Raw genomic sequence first — 20,424 nt, forward strand, 5'->3', positions numbered from 1 at the left:
TCTCTAATTCACCAGTAATGTCTGAATTGAGTAATGGCCACAAACTCTAACAGCAATTACAAAAATGTGTTTTGTGTTATTTATTTAATGCATAAGTACAAGGCTTTTAATGAACAGCAAGTGATGATGCACTGGCAAGACAATGGGGAAAATGGAGGGAAGGCTTTTGAAAGCTTTGAGTGCTGCTCTCCTCTCTGTGTCTCGCTGCCTGCTTCTCTCATACATTTGCCCTCTCTGCCCATGGTTCCACTGTGGAAGCCATATGGCTTCCAAATCTCTTCTAAGTAGCCACTGAGAATTGTCTGTAGTGGAATACTGCCAAAGCCCTTCCTAGTTTAATGACATGGGTAAGAGCACTGTGCAGTGCTCACCCAGCACAGAGACTCACTGCGTCCTTGATTATGATCCTGCAGCCAGCAAGCAATGCTGGGAATTGAACCATCACTGCCTCAAACACAGAAGTCGACATGTGCCAACCCCTGCTGCATTCAGCCTCTGTGCATGGCATATTAATGAGCCTTGAACTTGAGGTCCAACCTTCAAGCTTCCACAGAAGGAATTATCCAAAGACAAAAACTAAGAAAAGATCCTCTTTGTCCTGTTTCCCTCTAGCCTCACTCAGTGGTACTAGTTTCTTCACTATTTTTTTCAGTCCTTAAGCAGTAATTTTTTTTAGGCCATCCCATCATACCTCTGCATAAACAACCACAGCTTCCCTTGACTTAAAGATTTGAAAAAAATAGCTTGAAAAAGGTAGTCAGAAAAAAACAACATACTAAGCTAAGAGGCTGTATGAGGGGACAGATGACTCAGTACTAACCCTCACTCTTATACCCTATCCATAAACACCAGCTAAATATTGCTGTCAGGATAGGGAAGTAGATGGAGCTTTCTTCTGCCTGTTTTTATGTCCCATGGCACTAGATGGTTGGAACATGTGGTTATTGGTGTGATAACAGTTTCAGTCCAAATGGGAAAGAGGAGGAGGGTGTTCAGCCTGATGGCTGCACTCCCATAACAACACGAAGAGCATTGCTGGAGACTCCCTCAGTGCCATGGGTGTCAGAAAGGGAAGTAGGTGATGCACTACCCCCAGCTGCATAATCCAAATTGGAATTGCTCAGCCTTATTTAACTTGAATTTCTTGATTTAGAGGAAAGGGCCATCTATTAGTCATCTGGAACACTGGGTTCAGGGAAATTTTGCAGTGTTTCTTTTGAGCCTTGCAAATTCCTGGTGCATAGCAAAGGCTGTTCTCTTATTTTCTGAGAAACATTTTTTCTCCATGTGTGTGTTTGGCAGCAGCAGCACAATACAGATGAAAGAGCCCCTGCTGAAGGATGCTCTCTTTCTTTGGAAAAGGTTGCACCTCTGGAGGGAAATTCAACAACCTCTGAAGGCTGTGTCCTCCTTCAAATCTGTCCAAAAGTCAGAGAAAGGGACAGCTTGTAGAAGATGAACAGAGCCAATGTAAAATGTAACTCTCCAGGACAGATGTTTCTCTGGTGCTAGGAGGGAAGGACAACACACCATCAATCCCAAAACCACACTCTATAGCTTTCCTAGGCAAAGACTTGAGAATCCTGTAAAAAACTCCCACACTGAATTTTATTTCTGTCAAGAACTTAAACAAAATAACCTACAGAGTTCATGAAATCTTCTCACTTTTAAAACACCTCAGAAATTAACTAATCAAAGCCCACAACAACCCCTGATGAAAACCTAATGACAGCTCAGGAAGCTGTGGAAGACAGGTCACAAGATTCACCCAGTCACAAAGGCTGTACTGGGATGTGCATTATTTGAGGGACCTGACCAAAGACATAAAAGCTCAATTTGTTCTGTGTCCCAGGTCTGCACATTCACATCTTCCTTTCCATAAGTCAAAGGCAGTGCTCTTCACGTACACACAATTGGCCTATTTGACTACTCAGTAACAGCCATGATGCCAGAGCAGATAAAAAATTGGTCACATAAGGTGACTGCAGCCCATGCATGCTGTTTCTCAGTGTTCCTGGAAAAATGAATACCTTTTCAATTACCTCACCTCTTTCTCTAGTACAGCACAAAACTCACTGCAAATTCTCACCAGTATGGCAAGTACAGTACAGTATGGCAAGCTAGCAAGACGAGAAGAGAGAATGAAGACCCTGACAATGTTTCCACAATACCAACCATAAGTACTAGAAGAATTATGTCAACTATTCTGTTTCTTCTTCAGGTTTTACTTGACAGAAATCAGCAAAACATCTCCCACTAATTTTGATGGGAATGAGTATCAAATCACTTTGCTATGCATTGCTCTAACTACTATCCTAAACCAACACATGGTGCAGCAGCAGTGGACACACATTCCCTGAACATTCAAATGCCTTTGTTTGATCAACGGTGAAGCTCTCAAAATTATAATGCAAGTATTACTGTGATAGTAAAACCAAGAAGTGTCATGTGAACAAGCTGCTCATGGTTAAGTATTTTAGAATACAGGGTAAGACTTGCTTTTAACAAAGGCAGGAGCTGTTTGAATTAGCTGTGACTTAACGTCACAGAAGTCCCATCAGCCTCCAATAAAGTTGCTGATTGAGCTTTATTGGTCATGCCTCTGTTGCAACTTCTCTGGGTCGGGTACCAAACATTACATTTACAAGTCTTGCACTTAGGAACACAAACATGCAGTAAGCAGCTTTACCATATTTAATAAAACAATAAACTTTGTGCTGACCTTTGGCAAGCGTTCGGGGTCACCGGGGTGCCGGGGGATAACCTTCTGTAACCTTTGGAAACCATAGTCAATGGTGGGTTCGTTGAGAGCTGAAACAACAAACAACATTGTGATGTGACACACACACAGCAAGCAGGCTCCCTTGCACTGTAACAATTAGCAATGCATTGCAAGACCAAGGAAGGATGATAGCAAAATCTCCTTCCATGGAAATCAGTTCTGACAATGAAGTCTTGGTTCAATTATTATTTGAGGTTGGTTCTGAGGTTTTGGTTCAAACAGCAATGAAAACCTTCCCACTTGAGTTCCTAAAACAAAGTTGCTGGAAAATCTGGGGACGTTGCAGACATCTTCCAAACAGAGAGCAATTATTTTCTCAGAAATCTGCAATAAAATTAATTTGGTAAATACTTTGCACTTCATGTTTCATGTTGGTTTTTTCCCTGCTTTCGTATTACGAGGAAGGTCCTTTGTGATTGGAAGACAAAAGAAGTAACTGTTAGGGAGTCTCTCTTGTTCCAGATTCTATTATGTGTTTAATATGCTCCATGTGCAACGATCACATATAATTTTGTTGTGAGCTACAGGCATTTGTCTTGGCAGAGGCTTAATTTTTCACTCATTGACACTGACTTCAGCAGCCCAGCTCAGGCTCTGATCAGCACCAAAGTGATCCAAAAGACTTAATGAATTAAAAGGAAAAAAAAAAAAAAAACATAAAGTCTGGTTTTAGTTCATCTTTCCCCAGCCCTTGTCCAATAAAATGGAGGAGAGAAATGGTGGAACACTTTAATCTTCATGAAAATGCTGCATTAATCAAAGCTCCGATTGTGCCAAGCCTTTAAGCGCACGCTTATCTCTAAGCACATACTTAAACCCATTTGCTTTCAGCAAAGCAAATTTGAGCATATTATGTTTTTTATATTATTGCCTATAATTACAAGGGACTGCTCTGAATGACCTTCTAGCTATATTTCCAGTCATATGATCACTTTAAAACTCAGATGTTAGTGAGACCTCAACACATGCTTAAAATTTCCTCAGTGCGTTGCTGAACGGGAACAACATTCAACCCTTCTCAAGCACCTCTAAACAACAGCTCATCTTGACTCTCCCACACCAACAGAAATGAGAATTTGTTTGCAATTTTTTTGAGTTAAATGAAATAATAAACCCCACCCCCCCCAAAAAAAAATTATTTCCAATGTACGTTATAATAAAATTTCCAGCGTGGATTTTTATATTTTCAGCCTGGGAAAGAAGTCTAATATTTTTTGCCTCTCCATTTTTGGGTCACTTTAAAATTCTTCTTTTGTCTTAGTAATAGCAATAAAATAAAATAAAATTCAAAAATATATAGATATATTTCTTGCAGAAGGTCTGCCTACTAAATTATGAATATATCTTGAACCTTATGGGGGTTTTACTATGAACCGATTCGTGCAAAGAGATTTAGAACTGAACTATATCTCCATCTCACTTGTGTAAGAGCTCTCAAGCAGCTCAGTGATTCCTACCCCACAGCAAGTTATATAACTCTATCAGTTTGACAGCATGGCACAATTTGTCCATACTTCTGCCTTTTAAATGAAGAGAACATTTTTTTATATACTCCTAATACTAATGATTTTTAGCCAGACCACACTGTTATCATGAGAGTCACATCTAATACTTGGCTTGGTTTTAATTATTTGAATTTCCATAATCACTCCCACAAAATAGTCCAGTTTAAAGAATTGAATCCATTTAAATTATTATTTTTCAAGCCACATTTCTACAGCAGGTGGTCTTATTGGCAACTAAAGGTCACATTTTCATATCCTCCTGGACCTTCAATATGTCCCAACTTTATAAGCAGGCTCAGTGATGTTATTGCAAATTGAGGCAGAAGGAAGATGGTGCAGGGGGATCCAGATCTACTCAACAGCAGTGACACAGAAGGACTGATGGGGACTGGATGGAGAGGCACACAGTCCAGCAGGACCTCAACATCTCTCAAATGTCAGAAAGGCATTTTCTGAGTATACCCTGAAATTACTGTTACAGCATTATGGTAATACCAGACTAGAAATATTTCCAGATTTGACTTTCTGGATTGTTGCCAGGAGTTCTTCACTGCCCCAGAGATTATGGCATACTTCTAGTGTTCTCAGTTTGTTGTTTTTGTTGTTTTTTTTTTTTTTTCCTGCATTTTGCTTTTTCAGGAATATCTAAATTTGATCTTTTATTTATATTCAGGTCATTGTATGGAAAGAGTGAGAATAAGGTTTTTCTCCTGCCTGTGTCCCTTTTGGTTGTTGGATGGTTGGGTCTTTTTTCCACATTTCCTTTCACACCTTGGCCACATGCTGTCTGCTGACTGCATGTTGTGTAGTTTCAGAGAAAATATCATAAAAACCTGGGTTTGTAAACCCCTACTTTCATTACCTTTGAGTTTCCTTACATGCCTTCTTATCATGGAGCCATTTAGTTTAGACCTTCTTCAAATTTTACAACAAATTAATTTACTGCTATTTACATTAATGTTACTGCTATTTTATATTTATTATCAAAAATAGCTGTTCTCTGAGAAGATTAAAAAACCCCTGCAGTTCTAATTTACATTTCTTTGGCAAATATGTTAGATTTTAGTGTGCTTCTGTCAAAAATGTTTCTTCTCTAATTCAGCCTAGTTTATGGCCATTTTCCCTTTACATCCTTTGGGAAAGTAGTTACTAAATTCTGCAATGTTATAAATGGAGGCCAGTTCTGAAATCCCCCCAGAGATAGCAGTCATTTTCTCATATCTTCCCACACATTCAACACATTTGAAATCCACAGAGTATTTCCTATGAGTATTTTCTAAACTAAATGACCAAAGGAAAAAAAAATGTTAATTTTATGGTCCAATCTCACAAGGCATCAAGCATCCTCTGAGAGATACTGAAAACTTTCTGCTTCAAATAGCTTCAGCTTTACTTTAGTGGTGGGGAGAGGCTTCACACAGCAGTTTGTAGGATTTGGTCCTAAACTGTAATTGTCAGATATCACTCATTAGTCTGTGTGTGTTTGAACCTTTCAATCTTAGATAAAATGGAAATTAAAAAAAAAAAAGGAAAAAGAAGAAAATCTTTTGCTGTTTGAACATCTATCCAAGGATTGGAGGTTATCAGCCCTCCATCCTCAGTTCACTTACAATCCAAGTCAGATGTAGTCATATCTCAATGAAAAAACCCTGTTTAAATATTTAACCCCACCTTCCCTGTTAGGGCCACACCAGTTCCTGTGTCAGTAGGTGGCAAAACTCCAAAGAAAATTCTGATCTCCAGTCACTGTAGGACAGTCAGTGCTCAGGCCACCCTTAGGGGCAGCTGAGGTGCATGAAGCTGGTGTCTGACCTTGCAAGATTTTGCTTCCATCCCCAGTACATGCAAACCTGGTCTCTGCCCTTGAAGTCCATTCACAACAAGGCGTTTCCAAGTGCTCTAATTTCAAAGAGTGGTTTTGTTTGTGTTTTTTTTTTTTTCCCCCATGATTGGAAAAAAAGAATCAATAAGAAATACAAACTCTCTATTTGTGTTCTTGTCATCCATACATTAAAAACAAGCTAACACATACTGTACTTAAAATGCATTCCCATTACCCTAAATTTTAAAAGTAGTACTAACTTTAAAAAACTGTGCTAAATTCAAATAGGTCCCAAGGCTAATGGAAGCAATTTGTATACCAACCCAAACTGACTGGCCCACTTTTCAAAATACAGGTATGATAATCTTGTGGTTTTAAAAGGACATTTAAATTGAAAGACTGTGAATTTAGTACATAATTACACCAATAGAACCCTTTAACTTGTCAACTTGTAAATCTAAAAGGCTATCAATCATTTCTAAAGAGGAAATAAACCTTAAAATTCTTTGATTGACAATGCTTACTTTTTATGTGGGGGAAAAAAAAAAAAAAAGAGAAAGTAAAGTGGCCAGAAATCCATTTACAAAAGTACATTGTTTTACATAGGTGAGTAAAAAGCCAATAATTACACCTCCAAAAGACATATAAATCAAAGTAAGTACTTTTCCCTCACTTACATATTTTAAGTTGCAGTAAACTTCAGGCAACTTTTTATTAAAATACTTTTCCAAATGCAAAGCTTATTGAAGCCATTAATAGAGTAGCATTTTCATTTAAGCTAATATAATCATTTTTGCAAATACAAGATTTAAGCCGTTCTTCTCCTTCCAAACAATAAACTTTCAGCCTGTCTCTTGTGTGAATTAACTAAAATTACACCCAGGTGTACAAAACCTGTCTATCTATCCTAGTGTATGAGTTAAGGCACAATATTTATTATTCTTACCATTTTATGAATTACTTCTTAAACCCTTGAGGAAGAACTCTCTCTCAAATTAGACTTTAGCAGAATAAGCCATGAAGCTCTCTATGCAGCAAGTCTAAAGTCGTAACTCATAAAATCTAAGGCTTTTAATCAAGAAAATGCACAATGTCTGTGGAAATAAGGATGTGTACATCATTTTCATCTTTTCAAAGTCCAACTTATTTTTCAACAGAAATGCTGCCTCTGAGAAAAATGTTTCCACCATAACTATCATTTCAAATTCTGCACAAATAATTGTAACAACCACACGCAGATAATTTGCCATCTTCAAAAAGTCTCTTTCTCCTTTTTATTTTATTTTTTTTTTAATAGTCAGTGGAGGGCTGTTTTTTAATATTTCACATAATGAATTCCTACTGTGTCAATAAAGCTTTGGTCTTTAACTGAATGACTGCCTGATCTATCTGAGAGAGGAATTTGTTTCTCGGGCCACGCTGCCAACTTACAGCAGAATGATGGACACTTAATATCAGCAATTAAAAGGACCTGTTCAAATATCATATGGAATTTGCAGCTTGGGGTAGCGCAGGAGAACTCTTCACCAAAGAAAAGTCATTCAGTGAATGCAGAGAGTAATTGAATTAGACACATTTTAACATTATTATTCAAAGAAAAATAAACACACGCTACATAGAAGCATTATGGAAATATTTCTGAATGTAAAACATATCCAGTTAATTTGTTTCCCATGCATTCATGGTTTCATTTATTCTTTTTATTTTTCAGCCCTTGTTTCTTTTTCATTCTGCTTGACCCAAAACCCATGGGAGAGCAGCACTTAGACCTATGAACTTCCCGTATGCTTCTCCAGTGGTAAAGGCTGCAAGGAGAGGGAAGGGACACTTAAGGACTCAAATACTCAAAAAAATGAAACAAAGCCTAAAGGCTACAGACAAACCAACCACAGGTCCACAAGCCTGATTGTCCCTATCCCAAATGAGAGATCTGGTCTAGATTGTTTCAAATTAAGCACCCAGGGAAAGGCTACTCCTGAGAGATAAATATCCTACGGTGCTTGCTCCCCTGGCAAGTCAGAGAGTTGATGTTTTTCTCAGACTGCAGAGGCATTGTGATTTTCAAGAAGGTAAGAATGACCTGCAGAAGTGCAGAGGTGAATGGCTTCAGGTTATGTCCTGAAGGTTAGGCTACAGCAGTGAAATGGAAGAAGATTTTTTAGACTCTGCCTCACAAATCCATTTTTTAAAAATTTGGCTCTCAACATAATGAGACCTATTGACCAGTCCTGAACTATAATGTTAGAGAGATGGAGCTTTGGGGTGTACAATACAGTTGTTTTGATTTTTTTTTTTTCTGTCTGATGATAGAAACGTCTTGAAAACAGAAATGGAAGTTCATTCTGTGGTCAAGACACACAAAGCTACCCAATTCAGTTCCTCACAGCTACAAAAGAGTATGAAGATATTAATGCAAAAAATGCTGCAGCACTGTCACAGAAATGAAGGTCAGGCCAGGAACATACTTAATATGTCTCTCTGTGGCCAGATTAAAGAGATTAAAATGTTTGAAGGCACAGAGAAAGAATATTTTAAATAAAATCAAGGGCAGTTAGGAAGGTAGGCTCTTCAATGGAGCCCTGCAATCTTAGCACCTTTAGAGTAATTTTATAGCTAAGGACTTCCTTTCTCCTGGACATTTGGCCTCTTCCTCTGTCAACTCAGATGTCCACCTCTCTAATTAACTCTCTTCCTTTTTAGGCTATGCTTCAGTCTGTATTTTCATACTACTAAGAAATAGCTCTATGGGGTGCAAGAGGCGACGACTCAGAGCAGTCATGCAAAAGTCTGTAGCTTCTAAAACCCAATCTCACCAAGCATGGACTTGGTGAGGGGATTGAAAGCAGGAGCTCCTGCCTCTTGTAGGAGCAAGATGCTGCCATAGAGCTGATCCAGAGTATTTGCCTTCACCAGCAGCTTGTGGTTTCTGTCTCCAGGCTCTGGATGACTTCTGCCAGAAGTCTTGGCTCTAATACCTTGACTATAACAATACCTTGACTCTGCAAGATAGGGATAGGTCAGGCAGACCATATTGATATTGGACTCCAGGTGCCAAAAAGCCTTGCTAAGGCCCTGCAGCAGAGCAATACTAAGAATGGATGATGTTATAAAGCCACATCTTGACATGGCATGCTGTAAGCAAACCCTACCCAAAACCTCTTATGTATTGTGGCCTCTTTATGCCTGCTCTACAAAGACAGCAAAGAAAAAAACCAACACTTCAAAACCCCATCATAAAACAAAAACAAAAGTCTGGCTTGCAAGTCTCCCTGCAAAGACTATTCCTTTGCTAATTAAAGACACTTAAATGAAAACATGCAAGCATTTGAGCTATTTGTTGTTGTTGTTGTGAATTTGGGTTGCTTTTTATAAAGTTTCCTTTCCACTGACTTTCCCTGGAGTGTTTATTCCCACAAGCAATGGAAAACGGAAGCGAGTGGGGCAGAGAGAGTCTGCACAGAAGGGTTGGAGCTAGAAAGGCTCTTGCAGTGCTAATTCAGAATTTCCTTGTTTCTCTGGTCTCAGCACTCCCTCACTGAAAGATGCTCTTGTGCATCAAATTACCATTTTTAAAATCAAACTGTGACATGATGTCATTTTTTAATTAGCAATAGAAACAGATAAAAATATCTGAAATGTAATTTCTCTGGTTTATTGCCCTGTAATGCCCAAACAGACACCCCAAGTGTGTGACAAGGAATAAGAAAAAAATCAGAGCTAATTCCAATGATAAATCTAACACCTGGATCTCTTGAGTTTCCCTAGTGACTGCTCTTTGCTTGAGCTAAAGATGCAATAGGCCAGCATTTAAGGCAGCTCCACTGTGTTCATCAGTGTTATTACAAACATGATAGTGTGATATTTTCGTCCTGATAACAATTTTTCTCCAGCAACTAAGAACCAGAAGATTTATTCCCTCCTCATCTAGCCCAGTCTCTGCAGCCAGTGGGGGGTGTTGAAGATGCAATGAATGCATGTCTTGAGTCCATATTTTTTAATGGAAGTTAAAGAACAAAATTACTAGATCTGGCTAGTAAGAATCGTGTCCTGGTTTCTCAAAACACATTAAGTCTGAATGTTCACTCTTAGCCACCTGCAATCTTGCTTGTAAAAAAACCCAAAACCAAAACCAAACCAAAACAAAACAGAAAACCAAACCAAACCAAACCAAACAACCCAAAACAACAATTTGTAAGTTTCACGGTTTCCTCTTCCTCTGACTGGGCTGACCTTGTGTCTAAAGGGGAAGACTTGGCTGTAAGAGAGTTTGAAACAGAGTTGAGTTTTAGGCACTGGAATTTAAATATATGAATTTCAGAACAAGTTGGTAGTATTCATTAAGGATGCCTAGAGAGAGAGCCAGGAGGAAATCAGCACATGTTGGTTACTTTGTCTAGTCATCAATATTAATTGATGCATCTTTGGCAGCCATTATAAAAAGGGAAAGAACAGCATTTACATATGAATATTTTCCTATTTGCCAGACCCATTCTGGTAATGTACATGACCATGCAGGAAAAAACATTGCTGAAAATGGCTAGTTCTCAATGGATTATCCCTTCATTTAACTGAATAAATAAATAGATGTGTAACGATACAAACAAGCACAAAAATGTGGGCAAGCCAGGATACAAAATAGCGGCTGCCCAAGTTTAGCTCAAAGATCTATATTTAGGTCTACTGAAAATAATTTTTTAAATAAAGACATTGCATTTATTTTTAAACTTCTGGCTCAGAAACATGCTGAGGTGTACCATACAGAGAGGATAAAATGCTAAAATTTCACCTCATGTAACCTTTTCTCTCATTTTTCACCATGCACATTTTCCACATTTTATCCTGTGCATGGACTCCTCAAGTTCTATGTGTAGCACATAGGAAGTTTTTTCTCTTTTGTCACTCTTCCCCAACTACTTTGGGCTAGACAATATTGAAAAATCATAAGATGTTGGTATGTAGAAACATTTACTTTTGTATAATCCCTCTCTCTTTCTCTTTTAACACACCTATTTCTCATCTTCTTTCAAGATTATTAAAAAAAAAATATTACCAGGGGATACATAAATGAAAAACTCTATGTCCTATCTGCTGCCAAAGCCATTCCTATCACAAAGCATCTTACCCTAAATTTAGCTGCTTCTTAAAAATTGTAGTCTTCTTGTGTGCAAGTACACTGTGGTCAGAGGAAAAAAAAGAATCTTCATGAGAGAAAATTGAAAACATCAGTGATCACATCCAAAATCTCTGCAAATGAGATTCACAGAGAAATAGACCTGAATCATAAAAATGAGATGAATTGTGCCTAGATGTAATGAACACTATAGGTGTGATGTTCTTGGAAGGGACTGACCTCCAATAAGGTTTAATTTAGGTCTGTAATCCCTTGCTATAACGACGCTTAAATCCCTTGAGAAAAGAAAAGTTTCTAAACATCTTTACTTTTAACCATTAGCTTTGATTTGCCTACACAAAACCCCAACAGGGCTACTCACTCAAAAGCAAAAAGATCATTCGGGCTGTATCCTTGATGATGCAGCAAATTGTTCAAAATTAAACCAGTTGGATTTGTTGTTTGCTAGTTTGCAACATTTAAATAGAAATGCATGATTTGGGAGCTCCAGTAGTTTCCAGTTTTAGCAGCAGGTATACTACCTGCTTCTGTAACTGGGCGGGGGGAAGGTGGAATGAGGGTGGCTGTTGAAAAAAATTGGCAATAACTGTTATCAAGGGTAAAAAAAAAAATATTAAATAAATAAATAAATAAATCATACCAGCCTGTCTGATAAACATGTTTCCCTGCCCTCACACCCCAGTGAGCACCGTGACACTATACTTTTATCATCTAGTGTGTGCTCAGAATGAGCTTAGCCCAGCAATTGCCAGGAATAGGCAGGCGATAAACTGCATTGATTTAACACATCTTGTTTTCAATCATGCTCGGATTTTCTGAGCACGCATTTTTCCTGTACTCCAGCTTGTAGCTTTTATCTGACGAGCTGATCCCTTTTCACTGGAAAATGAAAAGGTCGCACAATAAGACACGGTTTACTGGAACTTGAGCACGCACCAGGGAAAGTATTTTAGATAAATACTGTCAGACATAGTGGAGCTGAATTTCAACAACACAATTGCTAAACAACAATACTTATTACTCTCTAGAACAAGCCTACAAACAACTTATGGCTCACAGCAGGGGAGAACTCAGAGTTAGGCTCAATAGTTAAAAGAAACCTTATTCAAACCCTTTTAAAGATGTAGTATTGCTATTGCCTTACATGCACCGTCTAGCCATACTTCAGGATCAAACTAAACACCTCCTCAGTTGCTCTTCTAGGTAATTTATAAATGACAGAAAACCACATCAATGGCTTTTCTTTTCCCTTTTTGGCAGAAAGGTGATTGAGTATGTGCTTGATTTAATTTAATCAAATGGGATACTGGGTAGTGGTAAAAAAGAAAATTATCCAGAGGTGAACATAATTTAACCGAAACTGATTAATTAACCAAGGTGAGTTGCTGAGGAGGTCAGTAAACAAGCAAGGAGTAATATGACATGACCCATCTACCAAAGGCCAAGGTAGAGTAGGCTCATAATTTTAATTTATTTTTCCCCTCCCTCTGAAGTGGCTGCAATGATCCTGACCAATATGGTACTGGAAGCAAAATATCTTTATTTATTCCTACCAGGAGGGGCAGAGAAAACTTCTAAAGAAAACTTCTAAGTTATTCTTTATTGCACTGATTATACCCAAGAAAAGATCTGGCTAAGTAAAAAGGGAACCTGACTTAATTCTCCTCCCCAGCCTAAGTGGACTAAAGAACCCTTTCCCTGCAAAGACTCAGCTGCAAAGCTGCAGCCAAGGAGGAGTGATTGGTTCACTGCAGCTGCAGCTCCCTTCTGAGCACCCCTTCCCACACACATATGAGATGCATGCACGAAAACAGAGTATACACAAAGTCCTCGCCTGCTCATGTCTCGTACTCACAAGCAGAACTTAAACCTACCAAATCCAGATTCTCTCTTTTTTTCATGGACATCAAACAGCCTCCAGGCCTCCCCTTTCATTTACAGGTATTTCTGCACCACTGCCAAAAAGCCAGCCCAACTTCTTCATGAATAACTTGGTCTGAAGTGAAAATGGCATGTTTAGGAGAGGGATTTCTTCAACACAGGCTATTTGCTCTGGCCACAGCAGGTTCAGCTTCATGATGTTATTCTGAACATGTCATGCCCTGCTAGTTCACTTGTGTAAGCACTCTTATGTGGCAAAAATGCCTCAAACAGGTGATGTCTGCAGCTGAAAACTGTCTTTCTGCAGGTCAAAGCTGTCCTTCCTGCCTTTTCTCTTCTCCCTGATATATCACCATTCATTACTCTTGCTTACAAGTATTCAATCTCTGCAAACATAAGATGGACATAAGAAACTCCAGCCCCTGATTGAAACTGCATTTTTGGAGAAAGCAGCCATGAAGTCTCCAGGCAGCTGGTCACTTGACAGTGAGCTGCTGGCTCAGCTTAGCCTTAACAGTTAATAAGACCCAGTGATACCACCTATTCCTTACAGAAGTTGCAATACAAAGGGACATCCCAAAACCAAAGTATCAAACCCACAAACATCCTTCCCATTTGTCAGCAATGTCAGCACAAAACTGGTTTGAAATATTTATGTTTTCCTTGCTTCTCCTGGATGTGCTTATTAGTCACTTAGACCCAGCATAAACTCATCTTAAATTCACTTTGTCCAAGATCATCACCCAGTATAAAGCAGAACCCTTCTGTCATTTTCTTCTGAAACTGTGCTGATACTGGCTGGAAACTTCACTGGCTGGTGCTTGGTTTATATTTGCATATACACATCAGGCAGCCGAGCCTCCACCTCCAGTCAGATACATCCATCTTTCTTGCATGTTCTGCTCACATTGTAAGTCTTACTGAAAGAAAATGGCAAATACTTTTTAAATCACATTTTGGATTATAATTTTAAATACGCAAGTCACAATCAAAGTGGTAGACCTCAAGAAAAGTATAAAGTCAAATCCAGCTTTGCATGCAATGCCACTTTACATTCAGTCCTTCAAGCTTGTCTGCAGCAGAACTCATACAAGCATCGATTTCTCCCTCTCACCTGGCAACTTTTTTTTTGCTCAATGAGTAAGTTAAAAATCTGTGTCGCATTTTAGGGTTATCTCATGCAACACAGGCAGAATTCTGATATCTCTTCTTCATTAAGTGCTCATAATACCAGGAATGAAAGGAACACATTTCTTCCCAGGGTGCTTGTTAACTGAGAAACTCATCTTAATTGAATGCACAGATCAGTTAACCATCTTCAGATTCACAAACCATTAGTGCCCCATTTGCACAGCAGCTCTTCTGGTAGATCTCCTCCCACCACCCCGCTGAGGGTGGAACTGAGGTTCAGCAAAGGAGGGGAGGTGCTGGAGGCAATGAGCAAGCACCGTCAAGGGCTAATGCCCCTCACAAAATTAATGCTCTGGAGCAGAACAGGGCTTTGCTAAATCGTTAGTGCTAGATGACCTTGCAAGCCGGTTACAGAGAAATCAACAAATACTGCAGCTCTCTATCTTAATTCCAGATAGGAATTAAGTAGCCTCCAAACACACCTACAGAAAGATCACTAATCTGGAGCTTCTTGGACATAAGAGAAGAGGAAGTAAAAATAATTGACTATATCACTCCCTTTGCATCTTGCCTCTCTCTCCCATGGTCACAATTTACCACCTAGAATATAGTTGGTAAACCAGTGACAATGAGTATGAAAATTAAAATACCCCAGGTGCAACTGTTTGCCTGTGAAGTTGGTGCTTCAAAAAACAGGAAGTGAGGAAACAAACTGAAACTCACTGTCCTCTTATGCAATACTTCCAATGTTTCACTTAGGATGGGAATGAGCTGACCTTTGCTTCTTCAGTGGTCTCTGTTGAGTCTGGGACATGCAACAGAACATCTCTGCTGGTTGGTGGCACCCTGTGGCAGTAACGACTTCCCTGCACTCATCCACATTCATCTTCCAACTAATGCTGTTCTGAGGTAGCTGAATCTTTTCTGCACCCAGACAGGGCTCACCAAAATTAGCCATTTTCCATTTAATAGGATGAAAAAAAAAAATAAGTGTTATTGGATTAATTTGTCCTCAACCAGAAATATTATCATTTCCATAATTCAAGGCAGAGGTAGAACAGGCAGATTAAGACTGCAAGATGTTCAGAAAATAGAGTGAAAAAAAGAAAGTCACCATGGATAACTAGAAATTATCACACAGGTTTACAATCATGCATCTCTGCTTTCTCATTTCCTAATTTTCTGGGTATCATTGGCAGCCTATAGAAAATTCAGATCCTAGCTCTGAAGTTATAAAAATACATTCTGGGTAGCACGGGATTGCCCATTTTCTCCTGTACAAAACAAATACTTCCCTCTCATCCAATTTAAAACAAAACCCAAACCTCACTGTAACAGATTACATTATTCTGTATAAATTTGTCATTATAAAAAAGCTGCCACCACAGCATAGGTGCATCCTATTAATATGCTTAAAAGATCAGTACCAACACAAACAGTACCACCAGGTGATAAAAACAAAGTTGCTGCAAGTGTGACATAAAAAAAATATATATATATATATTTGAATGGTAAAATCTAATTTAGCAATTTGCAAATTGCCAGTCTAAAAGGAGGAATTTAACATTAATCTTGCTGGAAGTGGCATAGTTATCAGTAACTGATTTGTAGCTTTCCAGGCAGTAAGCAATATATATAAATATGCTTCTGGGTCCATCAGCAGTATGCAAGAATGCACTTAAACAAACTCACTAAGGCCCTGAGTGCACAAAGTATTAAGCACCTGGCTGCCAGAGTTAATTAGTCTGTACAGAGCAATGCACTGCTGCTTCTGCTTCAGCTCCAAACCAGCTCCATCACAACTGGCCTGGGGCATCTCTGCTTTCTGCTCTCTGTACATGCAACCTGAGAGAATCTTTTTCTTCTTCCTCCATGATCCTTGTGCATGCCAAGCTCATTGTCTTGGTACCTAACCACTTGCTGTATGGACACCTCAACTTACCAAGGAGGACACAGGGACAGAAATAGGAAAGAGTGCCTCCTGCACCGTTTCTTAGTGTTGCACACCTAAAAGAGGACCTCCTTGTCTTTTGGCCCATAATGCATTTAGCTACCATGCAAACTAGGCACAAAGAAACTGGCTCCATGTAGGGAAAAATCTGCACAAATATCCAATGATTTGGGCTTCAGGGAAAATAATTTTAGGGTTGCACTGAAAAGCCCATACTGATGCCTGGCAGCCCCTGTATGCCACTGGGCTGGCAGTGCCTACATTTGCAGAGCCTGGGGAAAGCCAGAGAAGTACAGACCACACCTTGGATATCTCTCAAGAGAAGAGATTCCCAGCAGTGGGATTTACTCCCTCAGCTGGTGTCGGTTTTTACATTCTGTGTGGTCTCCTTCCTAACTGAGTGGACAATGAACATTCAGTGGCAAAGCTAATCATTGAAAATAAATCCAGGTAGCAACTGATTGAGCAAAAAATGGACACTGACAAGGTACTGTGTCATACTAAACACTAATGTGCTTGTATAATTGATTGTCTCAAAAAATGTGCTGTTTTTACATTTTATTTAACAAAATCCTAACAATCTTCTCTTAAATTAAGCCATAAAAAAATATTCTGCTTGCACAATGTGGTTGGGTGGCTAAAAATGTTGCGGTTTTTTTCTGCATCTTCAAGCAGATAATTTTACATATGCTGTGTGTGCGAAGGCTCAGAAAGGGAACAATCCTTCCCCCAGCCTGTAGCAAGTGGTAGGTTACTGCTGGAATAGTTGTGTCCTAGCTCATCATACTCAAAGCTGTGTCACATTGCACCAGGGGAACTTTAGATTGAATATTAGGAAAAATTTCTTCACTGAAGGAGTGGCCAGGCATTGGAACAGGCTACTCAGGGAGGTGTCCAAAAAAAACATGGACATGGCACTTGGGGACATGGTTTAAATGGGCATGGTGGTGTAAGGTTAGTGGTTGGACTCAATGATCTCAGAGGTCTTTTCCAACCAAAAATATTCCCTTTCCTTCTACAATTTTCCCACATCAGCAGCATGACAGAGCCCTCTTCAAAAACTGCTACTTCAGTCATTTATCACAGGTGTAAACTAAAATATGTACAGAAACACACATAAAAACAAACTAAATACATCATCTCCTGGGCACTCTTTTCTGTTTTCCCTCCAACATTCAAATATGCAGAAAATAACTGATTGGAAAGAAGAGATGGGAATAATCCAGCTCTGTTTTAAACTTGGTCTACTATGAAATACCAGTGGGGTGTTTGTAAGCACAAATCCAGGCTGGGCAGGGACTGGCTAGAAAGCAGCCCTGAGGAGAGGGACTTGGGGGTGCTGGGGGACGAGAAGCTCAACAGGAGCTGTCAATGTGCACTTGCAGCCCAGAAAGCCAACCAGATCCTGGGCTGCATCAGGAGAAGTGTGGCCAGCAGGGCAAGGGAGGTGATTCTCCCCCTCTGCTCAGCTCTGGTGAGACTCCACCTGGAGTACTGTGTCCAGTTCTGGAGCCCCTATTGCAAGAGGGATATGGACATGCTGGAAGGTGTCCAGAGGAGGGCCACCAGGATGATCAGAGGGCTGGAGCACCTCTCCTATGAGCACAGACTGAAAGAGTTGGGGCTGTTCAGTCTGGAGAAGAGAAGGCTCCAAGGTGACCTTATTGTAGCCTTCCAGTATCTGAAGGGGGCTACAAGAAAGCTGGGGAGGGACTTGTTAGGATATCAGGTAGTGACAGGACTGGGGGGAATGGAACAAAGCCGGAAGTGAGGAAGAAGTTCTTCACCATGAGTGGTGAGAGCCTGGAATGGGTTGTCCAGGGAGATGGTTGAGGCTCCATCCCTGGAAGTGTTTAAGGCCAGGCTGGATGAGGCTCTGGCCAGCCTGATCAAGTGTGAGGAGTCCCTGACCATGGCAGGGGGGTTGGAACTGGATGATCCTTGTGGTCCCTTCCAACCCTGACTGATTCTATTCTGTTCTATTCTATATAAGAGTGGGTTAAGTATAAGAGCTCTTTCCATGTTACCTGGCATGGTACATTCACTGTAATTTAGAGAGTCCTGCATTATATCTCCATTTTAGAGCTAACGAAGAAACAGCCACAAAGCCATAAAATTTAGGCAACTATGCCTAGTTAAAAATTCCAGCTGGTACCTGAATGAACTTCTGGGACTACAAATACAATTAAAATTCCAACTCTCAGTAAGAGAAGACACAACAAAATTAGACAAGTCAGAAACTAAAAACGCCCAGTTTTATGCAACTGGATGACAACTGGGTCTGGTCTTTATAGGTGGTGACTAGTAGCATCAGGTGATACAAAGATCCTGCCATCATTCCAGTTTTAGCTGACTCAGTGTGAACAACAACAAGGAACAAGATTTAAAATTCTTTGTGCTGTGTGCCCCCTCGTTGGGCACAGTTTTTCCAGTAGTAAACTGTGTAGGAAAGGAGCTGTGAGTCAAAGATCCCATTCCAAAGGAAATAGCTTTCTAATGGGTATCTTCCCAACATGGTACTATTATTTTCAAGTAGAATTTATTCTATTTGAAGTTGTTGTTTTTTTTTTTTAATGTATTTGCACTCTTGATTTATTCCCAGCCATTATGAAATCTTTTGGAGATGTGTAACACCCAAGGAAAAAAAAATTACATTTACTGATTGGCAGCAATTTCCTAGTAAAATAACAGGATCCACAATGGAAAGATCAGTGCTTTTCAAACTGTGGTGTACAAACCTCAAGGACCCCAGAAATTCTGCAATCATTTCTTGGTGGTCCATGACAGGGAACTAAGAGAAATGCAAGCCCATTGCCAGTAGGCTTAAAGTCACTGCATGATTCATTGTTCAAGGGTCTGCATTTGTACTGGAAAATATTTAGGTGTCCACAACACTGAAAACATATAAAAAAACCACTGCAGTAGATGGTTTGTTGGCACAAGCTCTCCTCCCGCTGGAAGATTTGCTACATACATTGAGGCACCAGCTTGCAAAACTGTGGATATTTTCTGCTGAATGGGGCCCTTGGAGAGGAAATATTTGATTTACTGCAGAGTTCTCATTTCCCTGAATTGCAAATAAAGTGTAATTTGATTAAATGTAAATGAATCCTACAATACTTTTGGTGGCTTGTCTGAAACAATTGATTGTAATGGGCATCCATCATTTGGCTTGATTTTAATTCAGAGACAAAAAAGGCAAAATGAGAAAACTAAAGCAAGGGCCACTAACATTCTAGAGCTGGAGCAGTTGAGATTTCTGGCACTGGACTGTCATTTCCATTGTTCTCAGAGAGCAAGCAATGCATTAGAGGGAAAACACAACAGCAACAGAAAAAGAATAATGTGAAACACATACACAGAAACATATCTAGAGGAAAATGAAGATTTCTTTGAAACAAATGTGATTAAATCATCTTAAAGAGCACAACTTGTTAAATTTATTTTAACACTGATATTCTAAAATGAATAAGTAAGGAAGATAAATACTGTTCTGTGCTTCTCAGTCAGAAGAAAAGCTTTATTTCTTTGGATCACCCAATTCCTTTTTCATCAAGATAATTTTCAAGTGCACAATACTGGGTACAGGAGTTTTTGTGGTTTGAAACAATAAAAGAGAAGTGAAATTGCTGATAGTTACACAAGCTTGATAAACTTTTGGTGTCACTTTCTTTAAATGTGGAACTACTCCAACCACAGAGATAATTATAGATGACCAGATTGTAACTGCTTTATTGCTTCTTTTCCCTCATAAATTTTAATTTTGGAAAGTTAAGTGAAAAATGTGGTTTCAATTTCCTACAAATTGCACACAATTTGGTTCTAACAAGACGGTACGCTCTTCGGAGTGAATTACGGAGAGGAGTTTGTTTCTTTTGTCTTTCAGCATCATCAGAATAACAAAATGCAAAAAGGATGACTGCAATAAAAAAAAAGGCAACTGTACAATGCACTATAAAAAGCACCAAGTAATTCTTTATCTAAATAAGCTCTGAGCAAGTTAACCAGGCAACACAATTGCTCTAGCGCTTTTCCCCTCTGTTTTACCAGACTAGACCTTAAAAGAAATCAAGCTGCATATATGTGTTAACAGGAAATCTTTTAATAAGAAAATGCTGTGTACATAACCATCCTTCTGTCTCAGAGGGTACCAGCAATTGTCAAAGTGCTGTGCAAAGCAGCCCTATTCAGGCTACATTAAAAATTCTTGGATAAATACTG

General features: G+C 39.3%; 1 protein-coding gene across 13 annotated transcripts in view; it reads right to left on the reverse strand.

The window, feature by feature from the left end:
* Positions 1–20,424, reverse strand: part of EBF1 (EBF transcription factor 1) — a 279,795-nt gene that overhangs the window by 27,728 nt on the left and 231,643 nt on the right. For all 13 annotated transcript variants that reach the window (XM_054389196.1, XM_054389201.1, XM_054389198.1 and 10 more), the window contains one exon: positions 2,723–2,811. In XM_054389196.1, coding sequence (XP_054245171.1) covers positions 2,723–2,811 — 89 coding nt within the window. The remainder of the gene's footprint in view (positions 1–2,722; positions 2,812–20,424) is intronic.

The sequence above is a fragment of the Indicator indicator genome, chromosome 18 (assembly GCF_027791375.1).
Source record: "Indicator indicator isolate 239-I01 chromosome 18, UM_Iind_1.1, whole genome shotgun sequence".
Taxonomy (NCBI): Eukaryota; Metazoa; Chordata; class Aves; order Piciformes; family Indicatoridae; genus Indicator; species Indicator indicator.